The 13696-nt window shown below is 55.0% G+C and overlaps 4 protein-coding genes across 4 annotated transcripts; 2 read left to right on the top strand and 2 right to left on the bottom strand.

Moving 5' to 3' along the window:
- Positions 1–654, bottom strand: BZA05DRAFT_406273 (ubiquitin-related domain-containing protein). Its single transcript, XM_051484492.1, has 4 exons — positions 591–654; positions 476–530; positions 323–405; positions 1–242 (listed from the first exon to the last, which is right to left on the bottom strand). The coding sequence occupies exons 1-4, from the start codon at positions 599–601 to the stop codon at positions 158–160; spliced, it is 234 nt and encodes a 77-aa protein (XP_051336880.1). The 5' UTR covers positions 602–654; the 3' UTR covers positions 1–157.
- Positions 655–3998: 3344 nt separating this feature from the next.
- Positions 3999–6194, top strand: BZA05DRAFT_406259 (vacuolar membrane protein-domain-containing protein). The gene is made up of 5 exons (XM_051484491.1): positions 3999–4287; positions 4351–4444; positions 4509–4788; positions 4858–5148; positions 5202–6194. Exons 1-5 carry the CDS (start codon positions 4194–4196, stop codon positions 5745–5747), a joined length of 1305 nt encoding a protein of 434 aa, XP_051336879.1. The 5' UTR covers positions 3999–4193; the 3' UTR covers positions 5748–6194.
- A 385-nt stretch (positions 6195–6579) lies between these two features.
- On the top strand, positions 6580–10068 carry BZA05DRAFT_458109 (uncharacterized protein; the record flags this gene model as incomplete). The annotated part of the gene is made up of 2 exons (XM_051487593.1): positions 6580–6612; positions 6661–10068. The coding sequence occupies 2 exons, from the start codon at positions 6580–6582 to the stop codon at positions 10045–10047; spliced, it is 3420 nt and encodes a 1139-aa protein (XP_051336878.1). The 3' UTR covers positions 10048–10068.
- A 1612-nt stretch (positions 10069–11680) lies between these two features.
- Positions 11681–13696, bottom strand: BZA05DRAFT_341442 (uncharacterized protein; the record flags this gene model as incomplete). The annotated part of the gene is made up of 2 exons (XM_051481002.1): positions 11681–12519; positions 12577–13696. The coding sequence occupies 2 exons, from the start codon at positions 13694–13696 to the stop codon at positions 11681–11683; spliced, it is 1959 nt and encodes a 652-aa protein (XP_051336877.1).

The following is a 13696-nucleotide window of genomic DNA, read 5'->3' as shown; positions in this document are numbered from 1 at the left end:
AGTAGTAGTAGTAGTAGTAGTAGTAGTAGCAAAGGCAAATACCAAATGACCCCTCGCATTCTTCATTGAGCATCGTAAAATAGTAGTGTAATGTGTATGTATTCGGTGCACTGCTGGTCTCTCCCTGTCCCATCCAGTAGGTATCCAATCCGATCCATTATCTACCGCCGCGCAATGCCAGCACCAGATGCAGCGTAGCACCGCCCTCGAGCTGGTAGTCGCTCGCCTGCTTCTCGTCGGCCCTTTACATTACAGACGGGTTAGCATGTCGTCACCGGGACCGCGCGCGAAGGGGGGATGGGTAAGGGTAAGGAGGAGTTACATCTGCTTTCCGCCGAAAATCAATCGCTGCTGCACCGGTGGGATTCCCTCCTTCTCCTCAACACGCTCCTTGATCTTCGAGACCTGTTGGGTGGGTGGGTGTTAGAATGGGAAGAGGGGCGCGGTGGGCGGGGACGGAGAACAGCGGACGAACCAGGTAGTGCGGCTCAATGTCGAGCTCGATCTCCTTGCCGGTGAGGGTTCTGACTCTGCGGGGACCGGGGTGTCAGTGGGGAATTTTCTGGTGCGTGGAAACGGGATGGAGGTACTTGATCAGCATCTTGTTGGAGGTGGTTGTGGAGGTGGTTGTGGAGGTGGTTGTGGAGGTGGTGGTAGTGGTGGTGGCGGCGAAGAGCTTGGGTGTACGCGGAGATGCTGGTGTAGAGGTGAGCGACAGACCGGAGATAGCGGTGACGAGGTCGGGGCGGGATGCGGAGTGTTACGTTATGTGAGGGGAAGGCGGGGTGAGGCGGAGGTGGAGGTGGAGGGGTAGTGGTAACGGAGGCTTCTAGAGGTGGGAGCTGTCGGAGGAAGAAGGGAGTGCTGAAAGGCGATAGTGGTGAAGGTGGTGGAGTATGAGGTGGTGGTGGTGTTGTCGTTAGTTTGTCGACTTGGTGCGTCTTGCCTGCTAGTTAGTTCAGTCCGTCCGAGGCTGAAAAGGTGGGGCTGTTCTGGCTGGTTGGTGGTGATTGCTGCTGCTACGAGAGTGAACCTTGCGTGCGGAACGTGTGCAACGATCGGGGAGGGCTTGGCGAGGCTGGGATACTATGCACGAATCGTATGACTGATCGACAGTGGATCGTCGAGAGTGAGCGGTAGTGATGGAGATAAGAGTGATCACTGTGCTCTATGTACCATCCGAAGAGGGATCTAGAGAGTGCCGGTGAGGTGGTTACTGGGACCGAGATTCTGCATGCTTGTGTGTGTGTGTGGTGGTGGATGGTGCTTTAGAGCTCTGCCACGACGTGTGCGCGGCACGCACTGCACTGCGCCGGGGGATTTGGATCTCTGGTATTCGTTTCGCTGGGACGATACTGAATACCTGCAGAAATCTATGTGATATGCATCGCGGGGGTTTTTTTTGGCGGGACGGAGCCGTGGGGGAATTTGTTCTTTTTGCGCCCAACACGTTTGTCTGCCTCACGACCGAATCAAGGCAGCAGTCGGTGGCGACTATTCCGTTTGAAAGTGGAGCACAGCTTCTCGATGGCACAGAGGAGAAGAAAAAGGGATTGCGAGGTGAAGAGTTGTGGAGTTGAGTATTTGCGGTCTCGTGATATATAGGCTTCCGCATCTGCGATGATCCGTCCATGGTTGGTTAAACCCGAAGATCGCAAAAACCTCGTGATCTACCCGCACCGGTCTACTCCACACTTACCAGGTTGCTCGTTTCCTTTGTTTCCACGCTTCTATCCGTTTCTCTGCAACTGTGCAACATCTTCACGTCAATGATGTCTATGTACGAGTCTCACTCTCGCTTCCGCGTCTGGTAGGTTAGGTCTCTTTCCAGCAGACGCTGAGGGAAAGCTTCACAGTTCACTTGTGTTGACGAACTCCCCGAATTCCCTCGAGGCCGATAGATGCACTACCCACTATTCCTCAGTCTTCTGACATCCACCACATGGCTCCCGACGACGACAACGATCTAGCGCTTACCAATGTATTCATTCATTTCTGCGGCAGCATCAGGTGTACAATACATATTATTTCCAAGGTTTCCTTGCGTGCGAAAACTGGGGGAGGCTTCGCTAAATGCTCCTCCTGACCGATCGTGAAGGATGGGATGGAAGCACAGAAACTTGGAGAGTGGGTGAAGTGCAGAACTATGTATGGCGCCTGCATACATAATTTCGTCGAAATTGCTCAGATGGGTGGGTATCTGGTGGTATCATGTATGAGTACTTGCGTTGTGCTTTGTACCGGGCTTCGCGAGGGGGAAGTACCAAAAGCCTCTCAGAGCACTAATCGTGACCAAAGAGTCGTAAATGCCGGAGAAGAACAGGAAAGGCCATCCATCATCTTCTGTATTGGTACGGAATGAAGGGAGACATATTTACTTATGTAGATACGGACAAGAACTGTTTTCCCCCAACATTCTGTTGCTGCTACATAACTAGCCCGATGGACTCCGGTCACTCCACACTTCCGTGCTTTCCGCCGTCCCGCCGGTGGCCGGCTTTCCCCAGTTATGTATGTAAGTGCACCACGGTTGGCCCTTGGGGTCAGACGGTCAGACGGTCATCTGACATTGCGGGTTGCCGCCTCACCCGCTCCCGTAAACTCGCCGTCGTCAATGGACTATTAGTACGAGTATTCTGGGTCGTGCTGCTGGACGACTAGCTGTGCTGAACCAACAAGATCGCGCATGATGCGGGCAATGAGAGCGAGATCCGAGTGCTCGAAAAAGAAGCAGCTCCTCCGTCCGAGCTTTCCGAAAGCTGTAGTTATGTAGTTCGTCAGTGAGTGAGCGGCGCATTCAGGGCACGAAGGGGCATGATTGCTTTGATGTGAGGGGGGTTGGAAGCCGGTCCCGTTGACGAGCGGGCTTCAATTTGGTATGTAGGGTCTCTTGTGCAATATGCACTCCGCGCGAGCCTGTCGCGGTCCGGTGGACTCGGAGTCTCTTCCTAGTCCGGTGGTAGGGGGACGGGGTCGGACCACGGCGGATATGGCGTACACATATGAGTTGGCGGGAGGAAGAGGAGTAGACATATGTAATAGTAGAGGTCCGGTTCTCTCGGGCCTTTTTGGGGTGTGATACCTGGTACATATCCTCGCTCTGGAACGTGTTTCGCCGTGAGTGAATGAATGAATGATCAAGTCAACAATCTAATGAGTCGAATCGATTGACGTTGATTACCAAGGTACTTTGTAGGCAGTCAGTCGGTCTCACATGCACCCAACCGCCCGTACGCGAGACTTTCCCCTGCCACGGTTGGGATGTAGTTATGCGATGCTATATAGTAGTATTAAACAGCGGCTCCCGATAGTCCTCATCGACTTCCAAGATCCCCCAGTAGAAGTCTGAGGTGCATGGAGACCCAGGCGAGACGGAGATGGGGATGAGGAGGAGATGAGTGACTGTGTTCCCGGGACTCCTTTGCACTCTGCTCGGGGTCGTTCCATGATCCATCACGAGCCCCCGGATACCACGGCTTCTCGTGATTGGCTCGAATCGCAGAGCTCTCCCCGACAGGAACAGGATTGCCATTAAAGTTGAGTTAAGTTTCACGCTTGGACGCCGCCTTGAACGGATTGCGGTTAGGAGGTTACATGCAAAGGCACATCTCCATGGATTCGCTGCGTATAGACCCCGGCGGATGGCCCGAAATAAATACAGGGCTCAGACGCTGATGATAGAGTGAGATTACCGGTGGGTTGCGGTTTGTGGTTTGTTGTGGCAGTACCGGTACCGGTAGTGGGAAAGCGCTCGCTGGCGGTTGGCAGGCAGGCAACTGGTGGTCTGTACAGGAAAATACAGTGGTGGGTGGGCACTGCGCAATGCGAGCAAGGCAAGCCAGCTGAACCCGCCAACCTTGCGCAGTGCGTGCCTAGGAAAGAGCGAAAGCAAGTGACTCCTTGGCCCAACCTACTACTCTATTCTTCCAACCCTCGACATCATCACTGTCGCCGCCTACCACCACCGACGCCGCCGTCGCCACTGAAGCTATCCCCACCCCCCCCCCCCCCCTCTCCCCCATCGGCCTCTGCTCTTCTTGAGTGGACACCTGCCTCTCCCGAACACTTATCCTGCCTATACTCGAATAGAAAAAAAAGATTACCGGCAGTACATCAAGTGTTATCACGCGCGCCGTCCTACCTCACAGCGCGCCGATACATCGAGGCCGTTTCGACACACCTCATCGGTCGCCATGAATTCCTCCAGCTCGTTCAACGCTGCCATCACAGTCCCACCACCACCTTCCGACAATGAGGCAGGAAGTTGTGAGCTTTTGGGTCCATTCGGTAAGCTTCTCCGACGGCGGGGCGGGGGCGGCAGAGGCTGAGGCTGATACCATTTGTCCACAGCGTTGTTCGTCCAGGGTGCACTGGGAGCTCTCGCGTTACTAGTTCTGCTATGGAAACGGTCGCGGGAACATCCTCAACGACCTCTATTGATATGGTACGCGTGCGGCGAGCGGGGCGGGAGCGGGGGAGCCAGGGGGCTAACGGAGAGTGTGCTATAGGTTCATGGATGTCTCGAAACAAGTGCTCGGTAGCGGTTTGGTGCACATCGCGAATCTGGTGCTCTCGATGTTATCGTCCGGGACGTTCTCGACCGAACCCACGCCTACTGGTGTCGTCATTGCGGGTATGCGGAGGCTGCGGCGGCACGATGGTCCTTACGATGGGTCAGGCGGCGACGACGGCGGTCCTGGCGGTCCTGGGGGGCCTGGCGGTCCTGGAGACGATGAGCCGCACCACTCGAATCCTTGCTCGTTCTATCTGCTCAACCTGGGCATCGATGTACGGACACCTTCTCCACGTCACGGGCGCGCGCGAGAGGGAAGCTGCTGACGGCGGGGGTGTGTGTAGACAACGGTGGGAGTTATCATCCTGATCTACGCGTTGCGGATGCTGCACAAGCTCGTTGTGAAGTTTTCTATCCCGGGTTTGCGAACGGGTATGGTTTCCGGCTACTACGGCGAACCACCGAAATGGAAGTATTGGATGAAGCAGTCAAGCGTCTACTTTGCCGGCTTGATGATTATGAAGTTTATCGTCGGCATACTGTTCGCGTTGTTCCCATGGTTGGGTATGGTCGGCGATTTCCTGCTTTCTTGGACGGAAGGGAACAAGAAAGTGCAAGTTTTCTTCGTCATGTTTGTTGGTGCCCCCCTTGCCCCCCCTTCTCGAAATAGCGATGCTGATTCGAACAGTTCTTCCCCCTTGTGATGAACGCATTCCAGTATTACGTCATCGACAGCTTCATCAAAGCCAAGGATTCATCACAAGACGTGATCCGCGACGGTGCACCCATCGACGACGAGCCCGATCTTCACCACCCACGCCGCTCATTCAACTACATTGAGGACGGCTCTGACTCCGATCCTGAAGACGGCTCAAAGCGGCTCCTCTACCCGAACCGCCCGTCTCCTCGCAACACCAACAACAAAAAACACTCTGGAACCTACGTTGAGGAATACAATCCCGACTACGATGGCACCAGCGAGAGCAACGCCGCTACCCTCCACCGCGGTTCCCCGGAGAGTGGATACTTCAAATCCGGAAGAAGCAGAAAGACGCCGACTGTGGGAAGCCAGAAGAGCAGGAACAGCAGCATGCTCTTGCTTCCGGGGAGTAGGGGTCCTAGCACCCCTGGGTATGCGGATGAAGAGAGCAACAGCACTGGCCGTGGAAGTGTCCATGGCAGGTTGATTTCGGGCGATGACGATAGTACGCTGGTTGGGCGTGAGGAGCGGTAGAGGTGCATGCACTTTCTAGATGTATGGATAGATTGATCGATCGATTGCCACGCGCTACCGTGGCCGGTGGGCTGTATAGAAGATGAGGTTTCTTTTCCTCCTAGCTCTATCCCTTTATCTTTGCTATTTCATTACCGCTTCCCTCCCACCTTCTCTCTTTTTCTTTTCTTTTCTTTTTCTTTCCGGATCTTGTCTTGTTAAGCGTGCGTGTTACTTACTGTTGGGGATTTTGTTTTGTTTTCGTTTGGTCGTTCCGGGAGTGCAATGTCAATTTTCTTTTTGATCTATATGCGTGTTGGTTGTCTTGTCTTGTCCATGCGATTTGGTGTTTTTTTTTGTCCTGCTTTGTCTGTCTATCCGTATCTGTTGCATCTTCGGGCGAGGTTGGGTGTCCTTCGTTGTTTTTCTTTCTGGTTGGGCAGGTGGTGGGGGAAGGGGGAGGGGGAGGGGGAGGGGGAGGGGGAGGTATACACACAATTACACAGAGTTGTCGGCTACTAGTTGGTGCTCGTTCACCTTGACGGTTTTGGTTTTGGTGACTTGTGATTGTTCGAGTGATGTAACTTTTTGTCTTTGGTATAAATACGCACTCCGGTTATGCTCTCTACTGTATTCTAGAGGCCGTTTGTCGAGCGATGTCGTCAATCTTGAGTTCGATGTATGATAAGTATCAATGTCGTGGTATGTACTAGGTATAGAATGCCAAGATATTATTGCGTCATATCGCCGCGGGGGATCTGTAGGTGGGTTGAACTCCCCACCCATATTGAAGGCGCACCAAACACCTTACACGGAGCTCGGATACAGCCATACAGCCCCAGCGACACACACAATGAAGCAGCGATTCTCCTCCCTCGATCTGCAGGTACTGCCGTTCCCCTACGAACTTCAAATTCCCCGCTGACACCTTCAGATAATAACGCACGAGCTCTCGCACGCCCTTCTAAACCACCGACTGAGCAATCTGTACGATCTCACCACACGTATCTTCCTTTTGAAGTTCTCTCGCGGCGCCTCCAAGCACCTTCTGGTGATCGACTCCGGCTTCCGCGCGCACCTGACGCAGTTCACGCGCGAGACGTCGCCGACTCCTAGCGCGTTCACGCAGAGGCTGCGGAAGTTCCTGCGCACACGACGGGTCACGGGTGTGGCCCAGCTCGGCGTTGATAGAGTGCTGAGGCTGGAGTTTAGTGACGGGCTGTACTGCCTGTACCTCGAGTTCTTTGCCGGCGGGAATGTGGTCCTTACGGATAAGGAGGCGAGGATTTTGGCGGTGCTGAGGGTCGTCCCGCCCGGGGAGGGGGTGCAGGAGTGTAGGATTGGCGCGGTTTATGAGGCTGGTGGGAAGGTGGGTGGGGGTACGGTTACGAGGGAGCACGTGGTCGAGGTGCTTACGGAGGCGGTAAGGGCAGCGGAGGTGCAGCGGCAGGAGGAGGGGGAGGAGAAGCCGACGGCGGCGCAGGTGAAAGGGAAGAAGTTCCAGCGCAAGAAGAAGAAGGTCGACAGTGCGCTGAAGCGCGTGCTCGGTGCGCGGCTGTCGGAGTTCTCGCCGGTGCTGATTGAGCACGCGCTGCTTGGGGCGGGGGTGGACCCGGCGGTGAAGGCGGCTGAGGTGCTGGCGAGCGGGGACTTGTTGGCGAAGGTGGTGGAGGCGTTTAGAGAGGCGGAGGGAATTGTCAAAGAGCTCACGACGGGAGAGGGAACGAGGAGGGGGTATATCATCGCTAAACAGCCGCAGGATGTCAAGGATGAGCCGAAGAAGGAGGCGGAAGAGGATGAGGAAGAGAAGAAAACGGTTACGTTTGGAAGCGCGGAGGCGGTCGAGTCGGCAGGTTCGCAGGAGGTGCAGCTGGAGGGCGTGGCGAAGGGGCTGGTCTTTGACGATTTTCATCCCTTCCTCCCGCGGCAGTTTGTTGGTGTTCCCGGGCTCACGACGCTGGAATATGAGGGGTTCAACAAGACGGTGGATACGTTTTTCTCCTCGATCGAGGCGCAGAAGCTCGAGAGCCGGCTGAGGGAGCGGGAGGCGGCAGCGGTCAAGCGGCTAGAGGCGGCGAGAACAGATCATAAAAAGCGTGTGGAGGGACTACGGGATGTGCAGGATCTCAATGTGCGCAAGGCAGAAGCTCTCGAGGCGAATTCCATGCGTGTTGAGGAGGCGATCGCCGCGGTGAATGGGCTGGTGAATCAGGGCATGGATTGGGTGCAGATTGCGCGGTTGGTTGAGGGCGAGCAGAAGAGGGGGAATGCGGTGGCCGAACTGATACAGCTCCCGCTGAAGCTGTATGATAATCGGATAACACTGAAGCTACGCGAGTCGAGTGGCCAAGATGAGCCAAAGGAGGGGAAGTTTGTGGGATTCAGCGACGATGAGGACGAGACCGACGAGGAGGAGGAGGTGGACGAGGATGATGATTCCCAGAAGTCGCAGACACTCTCAATCGACGTCGACCTCGCCCTCACCGCCTACGCCAACGCCCGATCCTATTACGACCAAAAACGCACCGCGGCCGAGAAAGAAACCAAGACCCTCCAGTCCTCCGCCAAAGCGCTCAAATCCACCGAACGCAAGATCACCGCAGACCTCAAAAAGGGCCTCAAGAATGAAAAGCAGCTTCTCCGTCCAGTCCGCATTCCACTGTGGTTCGAGAAATTTCTCTTCTTCATCTCGAGCGATGGATACCTCGTCCTCGGCGGCAGAGACGCACAGCAGAATGACATCATCTACAAGCGGTACTTCAAGCGTGGCGATGTTTACGTTCACGCGGATATCCAGGGTGCTGCGACTATCTTTGTCAAGAATAATCCTGCCACGCCCAACGCGCCGATTCCCCCGTCTACTCTCCAGCAGGCAGGAACGCTGTCGGTATCCATGAGTCAGGCATGGGATTCGAAGGCGGTTATGTCCGCTTGGTGGGTTGGCTTCGATCAGATTGCGAAGACGGCTCCGTCGGGAGAGTACCTACCTGTTGGCATCTTTCATGCCAAGGGCAGCAAGAACTTCCTACCGCCGGCACACCTCATACTAGGCTATGGAGTCCTGTGGAGAGTCGACGAGGAGAGCAAGAAGAGGCACGTGCGGCACCGTATTGGGGAGCCGAGCGAGGCTAAACCGGAACAACAGGAGCAACGGGAGGAAAAGAATGCCAGTGATGATGATGAGGACGATGTCAAGAATGACATTGTCAGCGATGACGATGGGGAGTTTCCAGATGTCAAACGGGATTCCGATGTTGAGGATGAGCCTGAGGATGAGTGGTTCCCGGATGTTAAACCGAACTATGGAAGCGATGTCGATGATGAGGAAGTCCACGGGGACGAAGATCAGGAACCGGCAAAGGGTGACGACGATGAGGAACAGAGTCAGCCGGAGGAGGAGAACGTACCGGTAAAGCTAGAGGACATGACACTTGAGGACTTCCTCACCCCACGCAAGGCACCAGTGAAAGCGAAGAGTGCGGCGTCCGCACCATCACAAGCTGAGAGGGAAGGAGCACCATCACCATCACCCGCCTTAACGCCACATCTCTCAGCCAAGCAGCGTCGGGACCTCAAGAAGGGAAAGCTCGTCCCCAATCCCGCCCCTGCGTCTTCCCAAGAGCCTAGCCGGTCTTCAACACCTTCTCAGGGGCCCACTTCCTCGACCAAGCCGCTCCCCCGCGGTAAAAAGGCCAAAGCCAAGCGCGCCGCGGTGAAATACTCCCTCCAAGACGAAGAGGACCGCGAGCTAGCGCTTTCGCTCCTCGGCGTAGCCTCCAAAACCTCTGCGGCCCCCACCGCCGAGGAAGAAGCACCCAAGGAGACCCCAGAGCAGCGGAAGACCCGCCTACGCGAACAACACCAACGCGCGCAGGCCGTCGGTCTTGCCGAAGAAGCCCGCCGCCACCAACAAGGCGCCGACGACGCGGAAGACGATGAAGAGGGCGACGTGGAAACCCCGCTCGACTCACTCGTTCCCGACCCGTACGACGACGATGTCCTGCTCGACGCTATCCCCGTGTGCGCGCCCTGGGGCGCTATGGGCCGCTACAAGTACCGCGTCAAGCTCCAGCCGGGCGCCCAGAAGAAGGGGAAGGCGGTTAGAGAGGTGCTGCATGGCTGGATTGGAGATAAGGGCCGCATGCGCGGCAAGGAGAAGGATCTGGTCACCGGATGGAAAGAGACCGAGGCGATTGCGTGTGTGGGCGTGGGCAAGGTTAAGGTGTTTGGTGAGGCGGGCAAAGGTGCTGGCGGCGGGAATGCAAAGGCGAAGGGAAATCCGGCTAGGGGTGCCGCGAAGAAGAGTACGAGGAAGAAGTAGACTACATGGGCAGGTAGATGCTTGCGCACGTGAAGATGTAGTTACCTAGTTTCGTGCGAATAGACACATGCATGTATGTCACTCGTCGCCTCATCTACGGGCATCATCTCATCAATGAAAAAACACAAATAAAAAATTTCGGATGGACCTGTAGGCTGTCCCGACCCTGTCTTACGTGGATGTATTGTATTATCTGTAGTATACCAACTGCTAAGCTACCAGTGGTAGCCCAACACATCACAAAATAACCCTACCTCTACTCGCTGTGAAGTAGGGATGAGTAAAGTCCCCGCCGCCCATCAACTAATCGACGGCCTTAAACGGCGTTTAATTAGGAATCGGGAATCAGGAGCGTGGGATCACGAGTGATGGTGAAGGTGGACCGTGGATGGGGAGGAGGTGGACGTGAGGGGCAAATGGAGGATAGGAAGGCCTACAGAAGTTCCTTTACTACAAGAATGTCGTAAATGTTTGCATGCGTACAACACGTCTTACTCACAGTATGTATTTTTGAAACTACCCTAGAGGGTTTCCACGGTATGCATACCGGATTCGGTGACTGTAGTATTCTGCTCAGCACATCGTTTCTTCCGTAGGACTCTTGTCGGCTTGGGTTTACTACAGTCTGGGAACTACTCTACTTGATTGGCATGACAACGTTTTCTCTGCACTATCTACGTTGTGCGGATAAGGTAGGTCTCTGGTAGGTCTCTGGTATTCTGGACACCGCGTAATATGTTGCGTTTGGAAGAACTGTGGTGGTTTCTCCGGCTGTTTTGGTAAGCATATATTTACAACACCGCGTAAATTTTTTTCGATACCGTAGAATTGAGACTGCAGGAAGAAACAAATCCCAAATCGAATCTGTATTCTCCCGAGACTGCTTGATTTATATCCGTGCAGTGGTACTACCTACTGGAGACCTTTGGCAGTAATCGCACCCTAATTTTTGCTACTGCAGGTATAACTAAAGCTTCCGTTCTCAAACCGAGGAGTATTCAGCATGAATAGCAACATCTTCACAACATCCTTTGGCACCTTCAGCATCTGCAACACGCTTCCCATACCCAAAATGACCTACGAACTCCCGGGCTACGCACTGAGCACTGGCGCCGCCAGCGGCATCATATGGCGGCGTGTGACATCGTGTTTGTTTCCAGGTCTCCATTCACTCTCTGAAAGCCATTCACTCTCTGAAAGTCATTCACTCTCTGAAAGTCATTCGCGAACTATAAATTCATTCATACAACTCAACTAAAACGTAACTAAAACGCAACAAAAACAAACAATGACTACACGTACATAACACAACATAAACCCCATTTCCATCCAATCCTTAGGTGTAACAGTACAAGAAAGCCTGGGTACGCCCGTTCTACCTCCCTTCTTTTTTTTTGGTTGGTTTGTTGATTTTCCACCTTTTTTCGGTCTTTTCCTTTCGTAATCCGTTCAAGCAAGCAAAGAAAACATGAAAATATGAAAACAAAGAAAGCATCGCAAGTACATAAAGCAAAAACATTTAAAAGCATAGGGGTATTAAAGGTCCATAACAATGACAGAAGATTCGTAAAAAGAGAACAGAAAGACATTAGAAGGCCTACCAAAACTCCAAAGCACCCACAATAACTAAGGTCTACACGCGATCACCACTCCCACTGATCCTTCTCTTCTTCCCCAGACTACCCTCATACCTCGGCGGCATATCAAAGTCGCGGAACCTCTCGTCGTCAACATCCATCTCGCCATCGCTATCGTCGACAAGTCTAATCGTCTGCTCGGGAATCCTTGGCAGGAGTCCGGGACTCTCATCTCTTTCGCGGCGGTTGCGATCCGGCGTCGTGCGCGGGGAGTGGTCGGTAATTGGCGTGAGCCTGTTGACCGCCTGCTTTGAGGCCTGATCATCGCGCCAGCTGTGGCCATGGATCGAGCTGCCGACGGAGCTTGCAACTGACCGCATGGAGGAGCATCTGCTCTCTGAGCGCAGCTGCGCGCGGGTGACGACTACTTGCATCTGGTAGACTATGTGCTCGTGCTCGTAGTCCTCGCCGAACTCGTTGCCGCGGCGGATTATCAGCGGGAAGAGGACCAATTTGATGGTGGCGTGCTCAGCTTCGAGGTCGGTTGGCGAGGCGTCGCTGTTGACGGCCTTCATCCGCGCCGCGTTGAAGTAGATGGTGTTGGAGACTTCGCCCTGGTCGTCGTATTCCGGGAAGGGAGGGCGCAGCATGACGTATTCGGCCCGCTGCGTGCGCATCTCGAGCGCGAGCTTGACCGCGAGGTTGAGCAGGGTGCGGAGCGTGCTGATCGCCGTGGGGGCGTGCTGCGGAGGTGGCGGCAGCAGGAAGTTGAGGTGTTTCATGATGTCGTTGACGGTCGCTTCGGTGGCGGATGTGAGCAGCGAGCGGAATGACTGGCGTTGCGAGAGCAGCGTGAGTGTGGTTGCGCGCCATTGATGCACGGCCGAGGGTGCGCCTGCGTTTGTCAGTAAGAATGGTCATTGAGGGGGGCACGAGAACGGGAAATACATACCGACTTCGGCGAGAGTCCGTTCCAAGGACAGCAGCTTTTGGCGCTCCTCGGTCTCAAGGCCGAACAGGTAGCGCGTAAAAACAAATTCCCAGATGAGGCGCATCATGATGGCCGTGATGGCAATGCCACGCCGGGACTCATCCTTGAGCATGCGTCGTACGCCTCGGTCGTCGAGCATCACATTCTCGAAGCGATCTTTGATATCCTCGTCGGTGACGCGGTGCACATGGATGCAGCGGCGTCCGAGTGAAAAGTGCGAGAAAGCCTCGCTCCACTTCTGAGCCTCCTGGAAGAGGATGTTGGCGCTGTCGGCAAAGTGCGACGGATCTTTGATGTCGAGGTAGCGGTTGCTCTGCCGAGCCATGACCTTGCGCTCGAGTGAGCGCACCTCATCACGGGCCTTTTGCAGCTCGCTACGGAGCAACTGGAGTTCAGCATCCTTTGCCAGGATCTCGTCGGTGACGGCCTGGCTTTGCTGGCTTTTGTCCTCCAATAACTTGTATTTTGCCAGCAGCTCTGTGTGCTCGTTGGTAAGCTCCAACATCTTCTGCGACTTCTTGTCGTAGCGAGACGAGATGCTAGCATGGCTGAGTTTGTACGCGGCTTGCAGCTGGGTAAGTGAGGCGTTGTGGCCTTGAAGACGGAGCATTTCCTCCTGATACCAGGCCAGCTTCTTGTTGAGCTCGTCGATCTCGGCATTCTTGTCGGCAAGGACCTGGTCGGCAGACTGGAGCTTCTCAGCCAGCGCGGCTGTCGCTTCCTGTTGATCGGTGCGCGTCTTGGCCAGCGATTTCTCCAGGTTGGCCTTTTCGTGCACCAGTGTGCCGTTTTCGACGCCGAGCAACTCGACCTTCTGTTCGAGGTCCATCAGCTTGAGACTTTGCCGCCGGCGGATGCTTGGCGGCCGCGTAGGCGAGCTTGGCTGTGGGTGCTGTTCGCCCCATGCTTCGAGAATGCCATCTCGCGTCTTGTCGTGCGCGCTTCCCGGCCGCACGGGAGTGGTGAAGCGCTCGCCGAAGATGATGTGCTCGGAAGAAGTGCGCGGGCTTTCGATCTGGGAGCCGACGCGACGCAGTGATGGCGCCTTGCCAGCGCGCTCACCGCGCTTGAGTACCTGCAT

This window comes from Tricharina praecox, assembly GCF_024521635.1.
Source record: "Tricharina praecox strain CBS 144465 chromosome Unknown BZA05scaffold_23, whole genome shotgun sequence".
Classification (NCBI taxonomy): domain Eukaryota; kingdom Fungi; phylum Ascomycota; class Pezizomycetes; order Pezizales; family Pyronemataceae; genus Tricharina; species Tricharina praecox.
Note: the sequence above shows the minus strand (reverse complement) of the source record. Positions and strands in the feature narration are given on the sequence as shown.

Bases quoted from the DNA above. Each gene is read 5' to 3' on its own strand.
- BZA05DRAFT_406273 (XM_051484492.1), bottom strand. The intron at 406-475 runs GTTCGTCCGCTG...CCCACCCAACAG, and splicing joins ACATTGAGCCGCACTACCTG to GTCTCGAAGATCAAGGAGCG. The intron at 243-322 runs GTAACTCCTCCT...TGTAATGTAAAG, and splicing joins ATTTTCGGCGGAAAGCAGAT to GGCCGACGAGAAGCAGGCGA.
- BZA05DRAFT_406259 (XM_051484491.1), top strand. From the start codon at position 4,194: ATGAATTCCTCCAGCTCGTTCAACGCTGCCATCACAGTCCCACCACCA. The intron at 4,288-4,350 runs GTAAGCTTCTCC...ATTTGTCCACAG, and splicing joins TGAGCTTTTGGGTCCATTCG to CGTTGTTCGTCCAGGGTGCA. The intron at 4,789-4,857 runs GTACGGACACCT...GGGTGTGTGTAG, and splicing joins TGCTCAACCTGGGCATCGAT to ACAACGGTGGGAGTTATCAT.